The following is a 15,750-nucleotide window of genomic DNA, read 5'->3' on the forward strand; positions in this document are numbered from 1 at the left end:
ACTCATCGTGTGGTACAGAGAGTTTAGTCTTGGATGCAGCGAGCAAATTCCGCATTCAAACCCTCTGTACTCACAGTACTACTGGCATCGAGTCATGATCGATCGTGCAATCCATGCATGTCTCGAACGTTCGCCAACATGAATTTTGTCATTTTCAACCTCAAATATGATGCTGCATCTACAGCAAGTGTAGATGTGTCTCATCTTTGAGTGCTTGTATGAAGACTTTGGCTTGTGTATATTTATCATGCTTTTCGAGGAACAAGCAACCTTCTCATTCTCCACGTTGCCAATGCAGGCAGTCAAGAGGATCGCGTCGGATCAGAACATCATCGCACGAGTCAGGGACATGGTGGATGTTAGGACGTTGGAGATATTGTAGCTGCCAAGAATGAACATATATCCTCTCCATCATCTTCGCTAAGACACCTTAGACTAGTGTGTACGTCCATCTTGCTGAGGAATTTTGACAAGGAAATTGATACTGAAACATCTCCGATGTCCGTCCTCATCCTTGAAAGTGACCTACGCCCTATCGATCCCGCTTCTGTGCTTATCAATGAGTTCACTCATGGCCCTCGTCCGACTCAATTTGGTCTTACTCCTCAAGCGCATGGACAAAGCGACCAATTCACGACAATTCCCCAGTGCCTTTCGGTTCACCCTCGATCTGTGTTGCTTGTTTATTCTTTCAGTCAATATCTCATCATTGGCAGCTTTGAGGGCCGATCTATCAGACTCGAAGGTGAGCTGCTCAACATATGAACTATTCGTTTTATTAACGAACTTCAGCCCGAAAATTTCAGAGTCCTTCCGCATCCTGCAGACATCTATTCATCCATCAAAGTCGAGTACGAATGATATGGAAGCCTGATTTCGTATCGAGGTTTGATGACGAGGACTTCGACATGCAACCCTCGCCGTCGCACAAAGAAAACTGGGATATCGTGCCGGATTGTCGAGGGTCTGTCCTCTTGACAAGTGCAGGCTGCACTCAAGTCATGGCTCGAAGAGAACGTATGGCTGTGTTCTTCGGTCAACAGACGACTTGTAGGTAATATGTCCTTTGGAGATCATTTACATGATAAACACAATGTATGGCAAAATACATATCACAATCATCACTAGCAAGTTGACCACAGATTTTCTAGCCTTTCTTGCGCTGAACGGAGAAGCTCAAGCACGAGGCTGCACGACGAAGGCATCGCTGATCTTGCCACACGTATCGATTTCAACATCTTGCCGGCTAGCCTTGTGGAGACCGCGCCTTTTTGATCAAGCTACTCGTTCGGTCCAGAGCGCGAGAGTGGTGGACTCGATAAGCAGCGGTCAATATACTACGTCCATACTATTACACTTGTCAATTCTCTAGGTATTGCTGTGCTGTTCGTAGCCCGCGTGGTGTTATGACATATTCTTCTACTCATGACATTGCTCTCACCGACAAGAAAATCAAAACCATCAGTCAGTGTCCCCTTGTGCCAACTCCGACAAGACATCCTTCACCTTCTCCCACCTCTCCGTATCATTCGCTGTCTTCATTTCCCTGTACCTGTAACGTGTCCACACGAAATGCGACTCTAAGGATATTTTGACAAGTCGCGGTGCTATCATGTGCAGGAACCGTGGGATCGACATCATCAGGTCTGGTGCAGTCGGCGGGTTCAACGGACCCACACATGCAATGGGTGACCCTCCAATGGCTAGCCTCATCAGACGTCTATTGGGTTGTAGATACATTTGCTCGTCATCGTCCAGAGGTATTGTGCCGAGCGCATCGAGCCGCGCGTCCACACGTAGCGAGATTTCGCATAGCTCACGACAGCGTCTCACAATGTAACCCAGGGCACCCAAGGACACAGGTGTGTTGTGATTCCCTAGGCTAAGAGAATAGAGGTGCGGGCATGCATGAGCAAGCGTGTGGACATCGGCATCTGTAAGTATAATGGATCCGCCGTGGGCGGGGAAGATGAGGAGGGTTTTGATATTTACGAGTGTGGTAGGGCGGGCGAGGAAGGGGCGAAGCTCAAAAAATGTTGGTCCTGTATAGCACGGCTTGGGCTCAGGATTACATTTCTCGATGATCGAGATGTGCTCTAGCTTTGTGCGTGTGAGGATAGTGAGGAGTTCGGACCAGATACTGGTGGGACCGCAATGGAGTGCGATATTGTAAATTTTCTTGAGGTTTGGGAATCCGGAGGTACCAGAATCCGTCCCGGAAATAGAATGCAGCAAGGATGAGAAAAGGCTCAGACTCTCGCATGACATATGCAGGTGAGTAAGTGCCTGAAAAGGCTGGGGTGCATGGAGAGGCATGCTTTTGAATCCTATCTGGAGAGTGAGGTATTGGAGACGTGGCCACACAGCGATAGCCTCGAGCAAGGCGTTTGAGATGTTTTCACGGAAGCATCTGATCGAAAGTTCGGTGAGACCCTCAGGATAGCTGAACAGGAGGGACTCCAATTCTGAGGTTGCCAGTGTGTCAACCACGCCTATAAATTCAAGACTTTGAGGTGCAAGCAGGTGGTACGGAGGTTTTGGAAGACGGCCTTGCGAAATTGATCATTCGTGATATTTAGAACGAGGGTATGGACAGTGGGCAGGAGGAGGTTGAGGGCGGGGATGGTTTCAACATGTGAGTCGAACCATCCGAGCGAGCGCAACTGGGGAAAGAGCGGGGCGTCTTTGGGTGCGCTTGCAAGGAGCAGTGCGCATACAGAGTCATCGCGATGGAAATTGTGATTGAAGAGGATCTGGACGCGTGCAGCACGGAGGACTGATAGGCGGAACTGTTCGGGTGCATGCCAGGAAGGTCTGGGTAACAAAACCACTCGATCAGGCAGGATATTGAGAGACCGGCTACCTCCTATGTGGGAGTGAAGAACGTTGAGTGCTGGGTCGCAAAATGCACGACAGGTGAGTGCGAGGTTGAGGACGGAGCGTCGACCTTCAGTGTTAGGAAACGGTAGGATTACAGGCTGTAGCACTTCAGAGTCATTGAAGCCTAGGTCAATAAATTGAACATCGAATACAAGACGAAATATTATTTCGAGGATTTCAGTCAGGCGAAGACAGCGGTGCATGTCGGACGGTGGCAAGTACTTACTAGGTCAATTCATTGCATATAGCCGCATGTCAAGTCCGAGTCACCTCCTCAGCTCCTAATTAGGACTAATTCTCGAGATTTTCGCATTATTATTTATCGTTGGACTAGAGTCGCAAAATCCTTCTTTTTTCAGAAAGAACACATGCGATGAATGCATCCTCGGCATCAAGTCCCCTGTTTCGGGGAATTAGATCCCTGCTAAAAAAAGGTTTACTTTACTGAGGTATATATAGAACGGACACGATGCAGAGGTAAACAAATGATCAACAAATCACATAAGGTATATACCCATCAACGTTGCAACGACCATGACCATAGAGCCACCCTTGGATACACCAGATAATGTTTCCCACCGAAAAATCATACAAGTTTCCCTGCGAACAGGTCCTCCAACAAGGGAAGAGTTGCTCGCGCACTATCCACCCAAGTTCACATGGCACCAGCTCAAGACCTTCGTGAATTCTGGGTACTTGTATTTCACCGCCAGTATCAACAAGACAGACGACGCTGACTCTGCAACGTCACAAAAGGGATCTCGGGCTGCTAAAGCGTGACAAGGCGCTACAAAAGAGATACAACGCATGGTCTCCAGGAGTCGTGAAGGAGCACGGCTCATTGGGTAGGTAACGTAGAGTCAGGATGTAGAGATCGCTCAACAGCCTGAAGAGAACTACCTTATCAACCATCGTCTTCAATGGGGAAAGCCGGATACCCTTTCACTCTTACCCTCAGCACTCGATAGCGATATCAGACTCAAGGATGGGTCCATCTCATCATCCAAATCTAATCAGTTTCTCCCACCACTTCCCCCAGATGCACCCGAATATTTCAAAGCTGATATGCCGTTCGACTCAGAGTTCATCAGTATCATTCAGAACGACTGGCCTTACTCCGTCCCTATCGAGATCGAACATACGCTCATCTGGTCGCGAGTACCCATCTTCCATCCAGATCTCATCCCAGCAGAAGTCGATACACGGATTCAACAAGATGGGTTGTGTGGGTTTACAGGCACCAATGAGCTTCCACCCTCACCGTCCACCCTACCAGAGTGTCTGCCTGCACTTGCGGAGTGGGGAATCACAATGGAGAAATTAGTTCGCAGCCCCAGGGGCAATCCAGAGATCGAAGAGATGGTGAGGAATGCTGGAAGAGAAATAGATGGTTTTGTTAAACGAAGGTGGGTGGAGAGGGAATGGGAGACTGCATGGTTTGTCAACCCCCCAGTGAGTGGCTCTAGCTAGGCTGCATCAGACGCTGAGCATTTTCAGAGGATACAAAGCGTTCGTGGACTAGCACATATACATGTATTCGCGAAGAAGAAGGATTAGACCAATATTAGACTTATAGAGTTTTATGACTTGTTGTCTTTGCGAACGAGTTTCATTTGATCCACCACTATCTCCACGATATCTCGCCATTCCGTCATGGCACCAAGTCCTTCGAAAAAGAGTCAATTTATCTGCAACGGCAAGAAATAAAAGTTGGGACCACATACCAACGTCCCCACAGGCAAGATTTTTTCCGATTGGCCCGACAACTTGGTAGCGCACAACATCCCGCACGACGTGCAAATGTTCTGCCGTGAGCGGATGCTCGTACATGAGCGTATTCATCGCCGGAAATACATAAGTCGGTGTCGTAGGTGCCAGCGCACGAAGCAGAGAGGTCTAAGCAAGAGGTTTGCCATCAAGCACGATATGAATGCGCTGGGAAACATACCGCAAGGATTGTCGCAGAGTCCGTGTGCAATCTTTGAGAGCGTATTCGCCGAGCAGGGAGCGACAAGAACAATATCAGCCCACCTCCTCAACTCGATATGCAGGATCGGATCTCCAATCTTGTATGACCCCTGTCATGGACGTCAAGACGGCCAAGCTCTTCTGAAAAGCGCGTGTATTCACCGACCACTCGTCCTCATCGGTCCACACGCGGGCGCCTGCATTGACTACATCTGCAGGGTCATAAAATGCGAGCGACTCCTTGGTCGCAACCACTTCTACTCTGACATTTTGGTACTGCGTTGCACATAACATGAGCAAGAGCAGGATTCCAAGGACGGGGACAGACTTGAAGAAGCGCTGAGACAATGAGAGGAGCTTTGATAGATGCTACGCTGCCAGTTGTTATGAGCAACACATGGGCGTGATCTGGGAGGCGCTCTGTTTCAGCAATAAATTGGCGAGCCACCATGGGTGCCGGTGAATAGTAAACGCAAGTTGAGCGGCTGCTGCAGGCACGCGGCACGCTTCGGCACCTCAGCGGAGTTCAAACGTTATGGACCACCATCTCGTTGTCATTCGGGCCTCGGCGCGACTACGAGCCTCACAAATGGGCCCAGATCTAGGAGAGGAACAAGGTGTCAGAACGCTTGAGGTCAAGGCTCACGTATAGCCGTTTTCTTCAGTCAACAGATGATTTGACTTGTAGGCAATATGTCCTTTGGAGATCATTTACATGATGAACACAATGTATGGAAAACACATCACAATCATCACTAATTGACCACAATTTTTTCAGCCTTTCTTGCGCATGAACGGAGAAGCTCGAGCACGAGATACCGCTGATCTTGCCACAAGTATCGACTTCAACATCTTGCCGGCCAGCCTTGTCGAGAGTCCATTCTGCCACGCCTTTTTGATGAAGCTACTCGTTCGGTCCAGAGCGCGAGAGTGGTGGACTCGATGAGCAGCGGTCAATATACCACGTCCATACTATTACACTTGTCATTTCTCTAGGTATTGCTGTGCTGTTGTTCGTAGCCCGCATGGTGTTATGACATATTCTTCTACTCATGACACTGCTCCCACCGACAAGGACGTCAAAACCATCAGTCAGTGTCCCCTTGTGTCAACTCCAACAAGACCCTCCCCACCTTTCTCCACCTATTTATGTCATCCATTTTCTTCATTTCCCTGAGGCTGTACCTCCGATATGTCCACCCCAATTGCGACTCTAAGGATATTTCGACTTTCGCGAGTCGCGGTGCTATCATGTGCAGGAACCGCGGGATGGACATCATCAAGTCTGGTGCAGTCGGCGGGTTCAACGGTCCCACACATGCAATGGGTGACCCTCCAATGGCCAGCATCTTCAGGCGTCTATTAGGTTGTAAGTACATTTGCTCGTCATCGTCCAGGGGTATTGTGCCGAGCGCATCAAGTCGCGCGTCCACACGTAGTGAGATTTCGCACAGCTCACGACAGCGTCTCACGATGTAACCCAGGGCACCCAAAGACACAGATGTGGCGTGATTCCCTAGGCTAACAGAATAGAGGTGTGGGCATGCACGAGCAAGTGTGTGGACATCAGCGTCTGTAAGTGTAATGGACCCGAAGTGGGCGGAGAAGATGAGGAGGGTTTTGATATTTACGAGTGTGGTAGGGCGGGCGAGGAAGGGACGAAGCTCAAAAAATGTTGGTCCTGTATAGCACGGCTTGGGCTCAGAGTTACATCTCTCGATGATCGAGATGTGCTCTAGCTTTGTGCGTGTGAGGATAGTGAGGAGTTCGGACCAGATACTGGTGGGACCACAACGCAGTGCAATATTGTAAATTTTCTTGAGGTTTGGGAATCCCGAAGTACCAGAATCCGTCCCGGAAATAGAATGCAGCAAGGATGAGAAAAGGCTCAGACTCTCGCATGACATATGCAGGTGAGTGAGTGCCTGAAAAGGCTGGGGTGCACGGAGAGGCATGCTGTCGAATCCTATCTGGAGAGTGAGGTATTGGAGACGTGGCCGCACAGCGATAGCTTCGAGCAAAACGTTTGGGATGTCTTTACGGAAAAATCTGATCGAAAGTTCGGTGAGACGCTCAGAATAGCTGGACAGAAAGGACTCCAATTCTGAGATTACCAGCTCTGTGCGAAACGTGGCTATAAATTCAAGAGCTTTGAGGTGCAAGCAGGTGGTACGGAGTTTTTGGAAGACGGCCTTACGAAATTGATCATTCGTGATATCTAGAGCGAGGGTATGGACGGTGGGCAGGAGGAGGTTGAGGGCGGGGATGGTTTCAACATGTGGGTCGAACCATCCGAGCGAGCGCAGCTGGGGAAAGAGCGGGGCATCTTTGGATGCGCTTTCAAGGAGCAGTGCGTATCCAGAGTCATCGCGATATAAATTTTGATTGAAGAAGATCTGGACGCATGTAGCACGGAGGATTGATGGGCGGAACTGTTCGGGTATATGAACCCGGGGAGGTCTAGGCAGTTGGCCAGGCACGAACTTGATGGGAGACGAGATATCTCCTATGTAGGAGTGAAGGACGTTGAGTGCTGGGTCGCGAAATGCACGACAGGTAAGTGCAAAGTTGAGGACAGAGCGTCGACCTTCAGTGGTAGGAAACGGTAAGATTGCAGGCTGTAGCAGTTCATAGGCATCGAAGCTTGAGTCAATAAATTGAACATCCAACACAAGACAAAATATTCTTTCGAGGATCTCAGTCAGGCGAAGACAGCGGTGCATGTCGGACGATGGCAAGTACTTACTAGGTCAATTCATTGCATATAACCGTGTGTATACGTGTCAAGTCACTCCTAAGCTCCTCATTAGGACTGACTCGGAGTCCAGAATTTCTAGTAGTAAACGATAAACGATCTTTAATTGGCTGACTACGTTACAGTACTCAGAGTAAACCTTACGTACAGCTAGTGTTGTTGGCAGAATGCTGCCATTCTGCCAGTGGCAATTGCCAAGCGGCAATTGCCGGCAGTAGGTCAAGGGTGGTTGGCAGAAGTCGGCAGAAATACGATAACCTAGTATTTGTTCCTGCTAACAAACAATAAAAATTTGACATGTTGCCTAGAAGACCAAGGGCATTCTGTCCAAAAACTTGTGTCCGACCAATTTGTTAGTAGTTACTGGGAAAAAAGTCAAAAATTGGTCAAAAACAACTCAAATCACTACTTTTCACATGCAACTGCTGCTAGCTCAGCACGACAGCATCCATTTATTAATGCCATGACAAACATCTAATTGACTGAAAAATATGATGCCTTTGATCATGCTCATGCAGTGGCTACCTCACTACAAAAAAGGCAATCAAGGCCTCTATCCCCACCTATTGCTTCTGCAACTTTCCGGAGAGTTGACTCAAAGGAGGAGGTTGACCAACCGTGAGAAAATGATGGGGCAGGCCAACTGGCTTTGTTGAAGAGATCAATGTACTCAATTGAAGCTCAGAGTTCATCAGGGTATGATATTGATGCACTTTTGTCTCATCAGGTGTATAGCCTTAGTGTAGTAGTCGAAACCATTTTTGCCATAGTACAAACATAGTTGAAAAGAGCTAAAAATGCTCACAATACATTTTGCCGACTTCTGCCATTCTGCCAATTGCCGTTCTGCCGTTCTGCCATCTGCCAAGAGGCCAATTCCTTTCTGCCCACGACACTACGTACAGCAAGCACGCGGCACGCTTCGGCACCCCAGCGGAGTTCAAACGTTATGCCTGCCCTTCGACCACCATCTCGTCGTCGTTCTGCGCGACTACGAGCCTCACAGACGCCCTCTAGGAGGCGAACAAGGTGTCAGAACACTTGATGTCAATGCAAGTCAAATGTGTCTTGTACCGTTTTACGCGAAGATTGAATATTTAGCACGATAACATCCCTTGGTGAAGCACAAATATAGCGCAGTTGACTCTCTTCCAAGCCCTTGACTTGAAGGTCTTAACAACCTCACTGGCCTTCCGAATAATTATTAGTATTTTGCCTTAGATAAGTCTGATGATCTGCAAGCCGCCAACAAAAGAACACCTACCTACCGCCCTCGAGTACTATCACGCTCTCTTAGCCATTACCACCGCCACTGGCCATTCAATATCTACTTCATCATGTCCTTCCACGGCTCTCCCCTCCTCCCTCTCGGCACCCTCCTTGAGGTCTTTCCAGAACCGCACTGCGACATCTCCATGCGGGTTCTCTCCATCACTGGGGTTGTGCTGGCGGAATGTGTGCAATGCACTCCACGTATTCAAATACGATAGCAGGTCATCCCACGTCATCTTCTTACGCATGATCACGGAGCGTGGGGATGGGAGAGATGGGTGGTAGTCGCCTGTGATGCATCGGTGAAGCGTCGCATGACGATATGATAAGTCCAACACAGACCTGTGAAGAAAACTCTCTCGAAATCGCTGAACGCGCCAGGTACAATTTCATTGGCATCTGGGACCTCAATCAAGTGGTTATCCAAAATCGAACGACCGGGTTGCTCCCAGTATTGGCCGACGCTGTTCAGTGGGTCAGTGCCTTCGACATAAGCGTTGATTCTCTGCGTGAGTGACGGATAGCGGGCGAAGCGGAACTGGGAGTAACCCTAAGTCAAGTAAATGTTAAGAGTGACATGACATGTAATGGCTTGGAGACGGGAACACGTACCCAGAATACAGCACTTCCATTCTTCCTCAGCACTCTTGCAACCTCAGGCCATATTTTGTTCCAATCGAACCAATGGCATGCCTGGGCTACAATCACACAGTCATCATGAACAAATAGTGGGTTCTCTTTCTAAGTGACCCGCACCGGAAATGACTAGATCCACACTGCTATCCTCCAAAAATGTTAGATTCTCTGCGCTCGCCTGTATGTACTCATATTGACCAGTGCTCGTTGGCGTATTCTTGAGGGTACCCTGAGCAACTTTGATCATATTGGAACTTGCGTCGACGCCGGTGACGCGCTTGAAGGGTGTGAGCTCGACTGTTGCTTGACCTGAAATCCCGAGTAGGTCAAGAGTCTAAGCCCTCCACATTGAGTACAGCTAGAACTGACCCGTCCCACAACCAAGATCCACCGCTCTGTTCCATCTTGCACTATTGTTGCGCTCGTGGTACCGGAATACAAAGTCAAACAGGGACCTAGGGTAAGTCGGCCTGAAAGTTGCATAGATGGCGCTGTCAAAGGAGGATTTGGCGTAAGTTGCCATCGGAGAAATAACGAGTGTCCACGTAGCCGCCGATAGCACTTGGGGACTATGACTCTATGAGGATGCACATTGCACAAGGAATATAAATACCCTGAAGAGCGTCTAATTGGTATTGACTCGGAGATGATGGCCGACGTGAATACGGTCATCGGTGCTATCGGAAGTACTCATGTACGTATTGGGCACCCCCTTGAGATAGAACTTCCGAGGAACGACTGTCAAGGAGCTAAGGACTGGAGACCTCGTCCATAAAGGTCTTGGGTTACCGGGGGTATGATTATTGATTACCGTGACAGCAGTTTGAGAAAGTGACGTCACTAGTAATACTGGTGAGAGGACCAAAAAGAAAATCCTCCGAGTATGACACTAGCTTTCCCGAATGTACGAGATGAATGGTCCTGAAGAATAACAAGACTTGTTCTCTTCTAGCACATTACATTCCTCGCAAGGAAAGACTTCTGGTGCCCTCGGTTCCACGACTGTCAGGAAACCCAACTCATGTATATATACATACTCAGTCCTACAATCTGGTCCGACAACGTCGTAGAAGTTCCGCCTTGGTGCCTCTTGGTCAAAAACACGATGAATTTTCACCACTCAAGTCACACCGTAAGATAGACTGAGATAAATATTGAGTATGATATCGGGTGTATACTACAGTAAGGTGAAATTATATTCTGAGGTATATCACTTACAAGACCATGTGAGTTGCTGCTCTATTGTTGATCGTTCTCTGGTGCAAAGGGCCAATCCGAATAACCCGCTGGTGTGAGATTACCGCCCATGTACCATGTTGCTTGGTCACCCCGCTCAAGTGCAATACCCTTTCGCAGACGGAATGGAAGATCGGGCTAGTAAGGGATGTTGGTCACTGCCTAGTCCGGGAAACAAATGACTCACGTTCGGCATGAACAACCTCCCGAATCCGATAAGGCCGCCTTTCTTGTCTACCGTCTCAATTGCGGTATTCCGAGTATATCCGTTTGTGCCGATGAAGGTACTGCCTTCAACACCTTGCCAGATATCACGGAGGAAATCGCTATTTTTTTCAGTAGTGACTTCGGCAGGCATCGGCTCCACGACGTGGATGTATGCGAGTTTGTGTTTGCGCAGCTGCTCAACCACGTAGGAGAACTGGGGTTTGGGGTCTGCCATGCCCATACCTGCACCACAAATCAGCTAAATAAAGATCGCTACTAATGAATGATGTGATATGTACCGTTTAATACGCCCCACGGGCTCATTCGGAACCCGGTCCTCTCAGCACCAATGGCCTCGACAATGGCATCCGTTACTTCGAGTGCAAACCTTGCGCGATTCTCGATGCTTCCGCCATATTCATCTGTGCGTTGGTTACTGGCATCTTGTATGAACTGGTCGATCAAGCAGCTATTTGCGCCATGAATTTCAACGCCGTCGAAACCAGCTCGAATGGCATTTTTTGCTGCAGTGGTGAACATGGCAACGTATTCTTTGATTTCATCCGTGGTGAGTGCGCGTGGCACGTCTGTTTTTCCCGGCAGGGAGATAGATGAGGCACCGACGAGGGGACTATTGTCCTCCTTGGCAAGAACAGCTATTTCTGCGGTGCGGCCGAGTGCCACGATTTGTAGGAAAATGAAAGAACCCTTCTCATGGACTGCTTCTGTTACCTGCAGTCCGGAATGTGAGTCCGCTCTCATAATTATTGAGCAAGGAACAACATACCTTTTTCCATCCATCCAGATGGGCATCGGTGTATATCCCAGGCATATTATCATAACCACCAGCGCTCTGAGATATGAATGTGCCTTCTGCGATGAGAAGAGTGCCAGGGGTAGACCCTCTCTGAGAGTAGTACGCTGGTGCTTGTGGGGTTGGGACGTGATCTGTGTCTGCACGTAGACGGGTAAGTGGGGCAAGGACAACCCGGTGCTGCAAGTTGATGTTGCCTACGCGGATGGGGGAAAAGAGTGCGCAGCTCGAAGAATCGGTCATGATGATCTATTACAAACTAGGTAGTACTATGAAATCCTTTGAGTGGTATTGATTGGAGATCTGGAGACGGGAATCCATGTCATGTATTTTATAGCCAACCTCGACAGGCTGGTTAACGAGTTTAAAATATAGATTTGTCAGGTTGAGTATATGCTATCGGGAAATGCTGAATGGCACCCAGCACCGGCAGGTACACAGCGCTGCGAGATTAGTTGTGATATGCTCAGCTAGCGCTGGGCTGACTGATCCTGAGTAACGATGGCGTACTGAGTGAAGGGCTCGGGAATCGGGATATCGACCGATTATGTAAAATCGGAATGAATCATCATCATCTCAACTTTAGTACTACGCCATTGCAGGTTCAATGATGAAGTGACGAATGAGAGACCGGGAATTCGAGCAAGTGTTCTGTAGTAACCAAAAAGAAATTTGTTTGATGCTTGCCAGCAGGTTGCAACTGTGATACGTTGGTCGTAATCAATTCTGCATTTGTTGCCCCAATAGATTTTAATCGATTGAGGTTTATTCGAGGCGAAATGCATTTGCAAATTCGTGACAGAAAGCGTCTCCCTAATATAGCAATATTCATGTCGTGAGCAGCAAGGGTCGCCATTAATATTCCGGTTAACTTATCGGTTCAGCAGCATCGCACTCCCTAGGACCCTAATAATGTAGCAATATTCATGATATGATGTCGTGAGCAGCAAGGGTCACCATTTCGGTTTAACTTATAGGTTCAAGTTCACCGCCCTGCATCAGGTAAGAGTAAATATCATGTGTGAACAACTGAGACCATGATCATATAAAAATCACACAAGCCTCCTCCGGCGGTTTCATCAATTCCTATCAACTTCTTCTCCTCTAGGCCAAGTACAGCGGTACACCATGAGTCTATTGAAGATCCCCTTCGTCCTAGTTTCTGCTATTGGGATTCATGTTTCGTTCACTTCCCCTTCTCCCCCACCGTCATCTAAAGAGAAGGTGGTGCCCTCGTTATTCGAATTCATCATTGGATGGTGTTTGAAACTTCGCGGTTTGGAGTTAATGAAGGTGGGGCTCCTAAACATCCGAGTCGATCATCGACTTTATTAATTTGTGGATGATATAACAGATCGGCGCGTGGGCGGTATCGTCTGCTGAAGTGGCTAGCATCCTGGTCATGTATATAGCGCCCTCGCACGTTACAGAGGGCATCAATGGTGCTAGAGCTGTGCAGCTTTTGCGCGTTCTTCACCCTACACCGATCACCCCCACATTCCTTTTCGCCAGTATTGCCATCGCGATTGGTGGCGCACTGAGGCTTTATTGTATGGCAATGTTAGGAAAGCTTTGGAGCTTCCAGCTCAGCATCAGAAAAGAGCATAAACTTGTGACAAGCGGACCGTACTCGGTGGTGCGCCACCCGAGTTACACCGGTCTCCTTCTCCAAAGTGCTGGGATCGCTGTCATGTACGGAAGCCAAGGATCGTGGATAAGACAGTCTGGGATTTTACCAGTGCCTTTCGTTGAAGTGTTAGTGACTGGCGCTTTATTGTTTACCGCATTCAGCGTTTGGACCTCCCTCAGCCGACCTGCAGTGGAGGACCAGATGTTGCAGCGCGCTCTGGGAGAAGACTGGGAGAATTGGGCAAAGCAAGTGAGGTACCGACTTGTTCCTGGGGTCTATTGATTACATACATTATACCAGGCGCTGTGCGCGTATCTGTTTGTTGGAAAACAACCGGTCGACACAGTACATAGTTTTCTTTTTATTCAACTTAGACACTCGTTTTACTACGCCAAACGGATTTAACATATTAAACAAACTGTGATTGTAAACGCACCAAGAAGAGATATACCTGCTTGTCCCACACTAAACCACTTCGACAACACGAGGACGGCTTGGGCGCTGAGTGAGTTCGATTTCATCGCTGGTCACTGGTGTGAGGTTGAGAGCGGTGAATTGAGGACATTCGGCTGATGAGTGTCATGAACTCAAAGGCGTTGTGGGATGTAATTCGGCTTCACTGTCAGTGTTGAGTTAAGATCAGAAGGAAAGTGAGGAAAGGCGAGTAGCGAGGAATGTGTCTGGATGGAACGCCGAAAGCCTCGAGATCGAAAGCCAAACAATAACAAATAGGCCTGTTCTCCAACACGTCATACTAAGTACTAGCGCTATTCCAATGTTCATAATGTGTTTTCTCGCATTCAAGGTACCAATCTCTCATTGCACAATGAACCGGAGTAACTTGGGTTCACATTGAGGCTGTTGTCTGTTCTTTGTATGTACTCCAAAATTGCAGGTGCCACGTCACTGACTTCTTCTATCTTTCAGAATAACGTCCCTTATATACGGATTCAAACAGACTGAGACTAGTAGCATATTTATTTGCTCACAGGACAGACGGCTCCCGTTTTTCTGAGCACCTAGTTTGCATTGTGGTACCAATATCCCCTCATCTTTTGAGTTTGAACGACCATGATCAGATGGGCGAGGTGTCGTTGTTTCGGGTATTATCCGTACGTATTCCTCTTAAAACCATGCAATCAGTATCTCATATGCTATTTTCGCTAAAAAAAATTTCGCTCACGTTTAGAATGCTGTTGGTGTGTCTAGGCAGACGTGTACCCCGCTCGTTATGATGCAGACAAGTTAACCTACTGACCTTGTATTCCATATCATCCATTCCAGCCTTACGAGACAGGTAGTTGCGACAAGGGTAGCTCAGCAATTGAACAAAAGGCGAACTCGAGGGAGTAGCCGTGCCAATCCACGTTATTCTTGATCTTGCAAAGTCATCGTCATCGAGACAGGTGATATGGGGTGTTTCAGTAGATCAAAAAGCCATTGACCTGGCATCCTCATTGTCAAGGTGATAGATAGGCTTGAGATAGGCTGCATGTTTTTGCTCGGTATAAAACTTTCTCCGAGTATAGTTTCAACCCTGATGAGAACAGGTATAAAATCAACGCGGTTGAGTTTAAAAGACCTTAAAGACGACCGCCTCCTGTTGCAGTGAGTAACCCTCTTATGTCACACTACGCATTTCATTGAACCAACGCATAATATCTTCTAAGACTTTGTCATAGCAACTTCGCGCACAGTGCGGCACTACACAATCAAACTTTTGTCGGTGTGTAATTTCCTAGAACGGGGCATTATATGCTGAAGCACGATAATCATACCAGATACTATGAAGCTCGTTCAAATTGTTTACCTCACAATTCTTACCGCTGCCAGTGCCACTGCTGCTAGTGGTGCTACTGAGATCTTGACGGCAGATTCTCCTGAAGGAACTGTGGGATGCTTCCTGCCGTGCACTGCTCAACCATCTTCGAACTGCCCGGCAGGGACGTCGCCTTACAAGCGGCCGCAAGACACGTGCTGGGAGTGCTGCTACCCTAGTTGAACTTGAGGTCAATCCGGTTACATTTGCTCTCAATACAAGTCAAATGTGTGTTCTGCACCGTTTTACGCCAAGATTGAATATTTAGCACGGATTACATCCCTCGGTGAAACACAAACAGAGCGCAGTTGGCTCTCTTCTAACTATGTCCCTGACCTGAAAGTCTTGCTTGACAACTGCGCTACGCTCAGAGATGGCCGACGGTCGTGCATTGATCCGAAGCCATGGTCCACATAGTGAAGCGTAGTTGGCGTAGTCGCCATTTCTGTCAGGAACGCGATTATCACAGATCCACGAGAAGGAACTACCGCTCTCGCATCCAAAAGCACTTGTTTGTGCCTTTTCTTCCTGTC

At 48.2% G+C, this 15,750-nt stretch overlaps 7 protein-coding genes across 7 annotated transcripts; 2 read left to right on the forward strand and 5 right to left on the reverse strand.

Moving 5' to 3' along the window:
* Nucleotides 1–1,045: 1,045 nt before the first annotated feature.
* Nucleotides 1,046–2,618, reverse strand: F5147DRAFT_695759 (uncharacterized protein; the record flags this gene model as incomplete). Its single annotated transcript, XM_041437402.1, has 2 exons — nucleotides 1,262–2,618; nucleotides 1,046–1,187 (listed from the first exon to the last, which is right to left on the reverse strand). A coding segment is annotated over exon 1 (851 nt), but the record flags the coding sequence as incomplete, so codon positions are not given.
* Nucleotides 2,619–3,406: 788 nt separating this feature from the next.
* F5147DRAFT_753447 (uncharacterized protein) lies at nucleotides 3,407–4,437 on the forward strand (the record flags this gene model as incomplete). The annotated part of the gene is made up of 4 exons (XM_041440252.1): nucleotides 3,407–3,572; nucleotides 3,637–3,725; nucleotides 3,773–4,332; nucleotides 4,369–4,437. The coding sequence occupies exons 1-4, from the start codon at nucleotides 3,415–3,417 to the stop codon at nucleotides 4,435–4,437; spliced, it is 876 nt and encodes a 291-aa protein (XP_041292529.1). The 5' UTR covers nucleotides 3,407–3,414.
* Nucleotides 4,438–4,460: 23 nt separating this feature from the next.
* On the reverse strand, nucleotides 4,461–5,299 carry F5147DRAFT_745830 (flavoprotein; the record flags this gene model as incomplete). Its single annotated transcript, XM_041439789.1, has 5 exons — nucleotides 4,461–4,546; nucleotides 4,605–4,776; nucleotides 4,893–4,958; nucleotides 5,011–5,124; nucleotides 5,177–5,299. The coding sequence occupies 5 exons, from the start codon at nucleotides 5,297–5,299 to the stop codon at nucleotides 4,461–4,463; spliced, it is 561 nt and encodes a 186-aa protein (XP_041292530.1).
* A 566-nt stretch (nucleotides 5,300–5,865) lies between these two features.
* F5147DRAFT_177911 (uncharacterized protein) lies at nucleotides 5,866–7,620 on the reverse strand. The gene has a single exon (XM_041428411.1). The coding sequence runs from the start codon at nucleotides 7,569–7,571 to the stop codon at nucleotides 5,937–5,939; it is 1,635 nt and encodes a 544-aa protein (XP_041292531.1). The 5' UTR covers nucleotides 7,572–7,620; the 3' UTR covers nucleotides 5,866–5,936.
* A 1,266-nt stretch (nucleotides 7,621–8,886) lies between these two features.
* Nucleotides 8,887–10,034, reverse strand: F5147DRAFT_773918 (S-adenosyl-L-methionine-dependent methyltransferase; the record flags this gene model as incomplete). Its single annotated transcript, XM_041441540.1, has 5 exons — nucleotides 8,887–9,164; nucleotides 9,218–9,425; nucleotides 9,488–9,573; nucleotides 9,632–9,820; nucleotides 9,881–10,034. 5 exons carry the CDS (start codon nucleotides 10,032–10,034, stop codon nucleotides 8,887–8,889), a joined length of 915 nt encoding a protein of 304 aa, XP_041292532.1.
* Nucleotides 10,035–10,651: 617 nt separating this feature from the next.
* Nucleotides 10,652–12,292, reverse strand: F5147DRAFT_761093 (uncharacterized protein). The gene is made up of 4 exons (XM_041440507.1): nucleotides 11,742–12,292; nucleotides 11,254–11,686; nucleotides 10,935–11,197; nucleotides 10,652–10,885 (listed from the first exon to the last, which is right to left on the reverse strand). The coding sequence occupies exons 1-4, from the start codon at nucleotides 12,009–12,011 to the stop codon at nucleotides 10,751–10,753; spliced, it is 1,101 nt and encodes a 366-aa protein (XP_041292533.1). The 5' UTR covers nucleotides 12,012–12,292; the 3' UTR covers nucleotides 10,652–10,750.
* Nucleotides 12,293–12,760: 468 nt separating this feature from the next.
* Nucleotides 12,761–14,061, forward strand: F5147DRAFT_695813 (uncharacterized protein). The gene is made up of 2 exons (XM_041437403.1): nucleotides 12,761–13,061; nucleotides 13,123–14,061. Exons 1-2 carry the CDS (start codon nucleotides 12,897–12,899, stop codon nucleotides 13,678–13,680), a joined length of 723 nt encoding a protein of 240 aa, XP_041292534.1. The 5' UTR covers nucleotides 12,761–12,896; the 3' UTR covers nucleotides 13,681–14,061.
* Nucleotides 14,062–15,750: the final 1,689 nt, after the last annotated feature.

The sequence above is a fragment of the Suillus discolor genome (assembly GCF_016758755.1).
Source record: "Suillus discolor strain FC423 chromosome Unknown F5147scaffold_29, whole genome shotgun sequence".
Taxonomy (NCBI): domain Eukaryota; kingdom Fungi; phylum Basidiomycota; class Agaricomycetes; order Boletales; family Suillaceae; genus Suillus; species Suillus discolor.

Bases quoted from the DNA above. Each gene is read 5' to 3' on its own strand.
- F5147DRAFT_177911 (XM_041428411.1), bottom strand. From the start codon at position 7,571: ATGCACCGCTGTCTTCGCCTGACTGAGATCCTCGAAAGAATATTTTGT.
- F5147DRAFT_761093 (XM_041440507.1), bottom strand. From the start codon at position 12,011: ATGACCGATTCTTCGAGCTGCGCACTCTTTTCCCCCATCCGCGTAGGC. The intron at 11,198-11,253 runs GTACATATCACA...TTTGTGGTGCAG, and splicing joins CCCGTGGGGCGTATTAAACG to GTATGGGCATGGCAGACCCC. The intron at 10,886-10,934 runs GTGAGTCATTTG...ATCCCTTACTAG, and splicing joins GGAGGTTGTTCATGCCGAAC to CCCGATCTTCCATTCCGTCT.
- F5147DRAFT_695813 (XM_041437403.1), top strand. From the start codon at position 12,897: ATGAGTCTATTGAAGATCCCCTTCGTCCTAGTTTCTGCTATTGGGATT. The intron at 13,062-13,122 runs GTGGGGCTCCTA...ATGATATAACAG, and splicing joins GCGGTTTGGAGTTAATGAAG to ATCGGCGCGTGGGCGGTATC.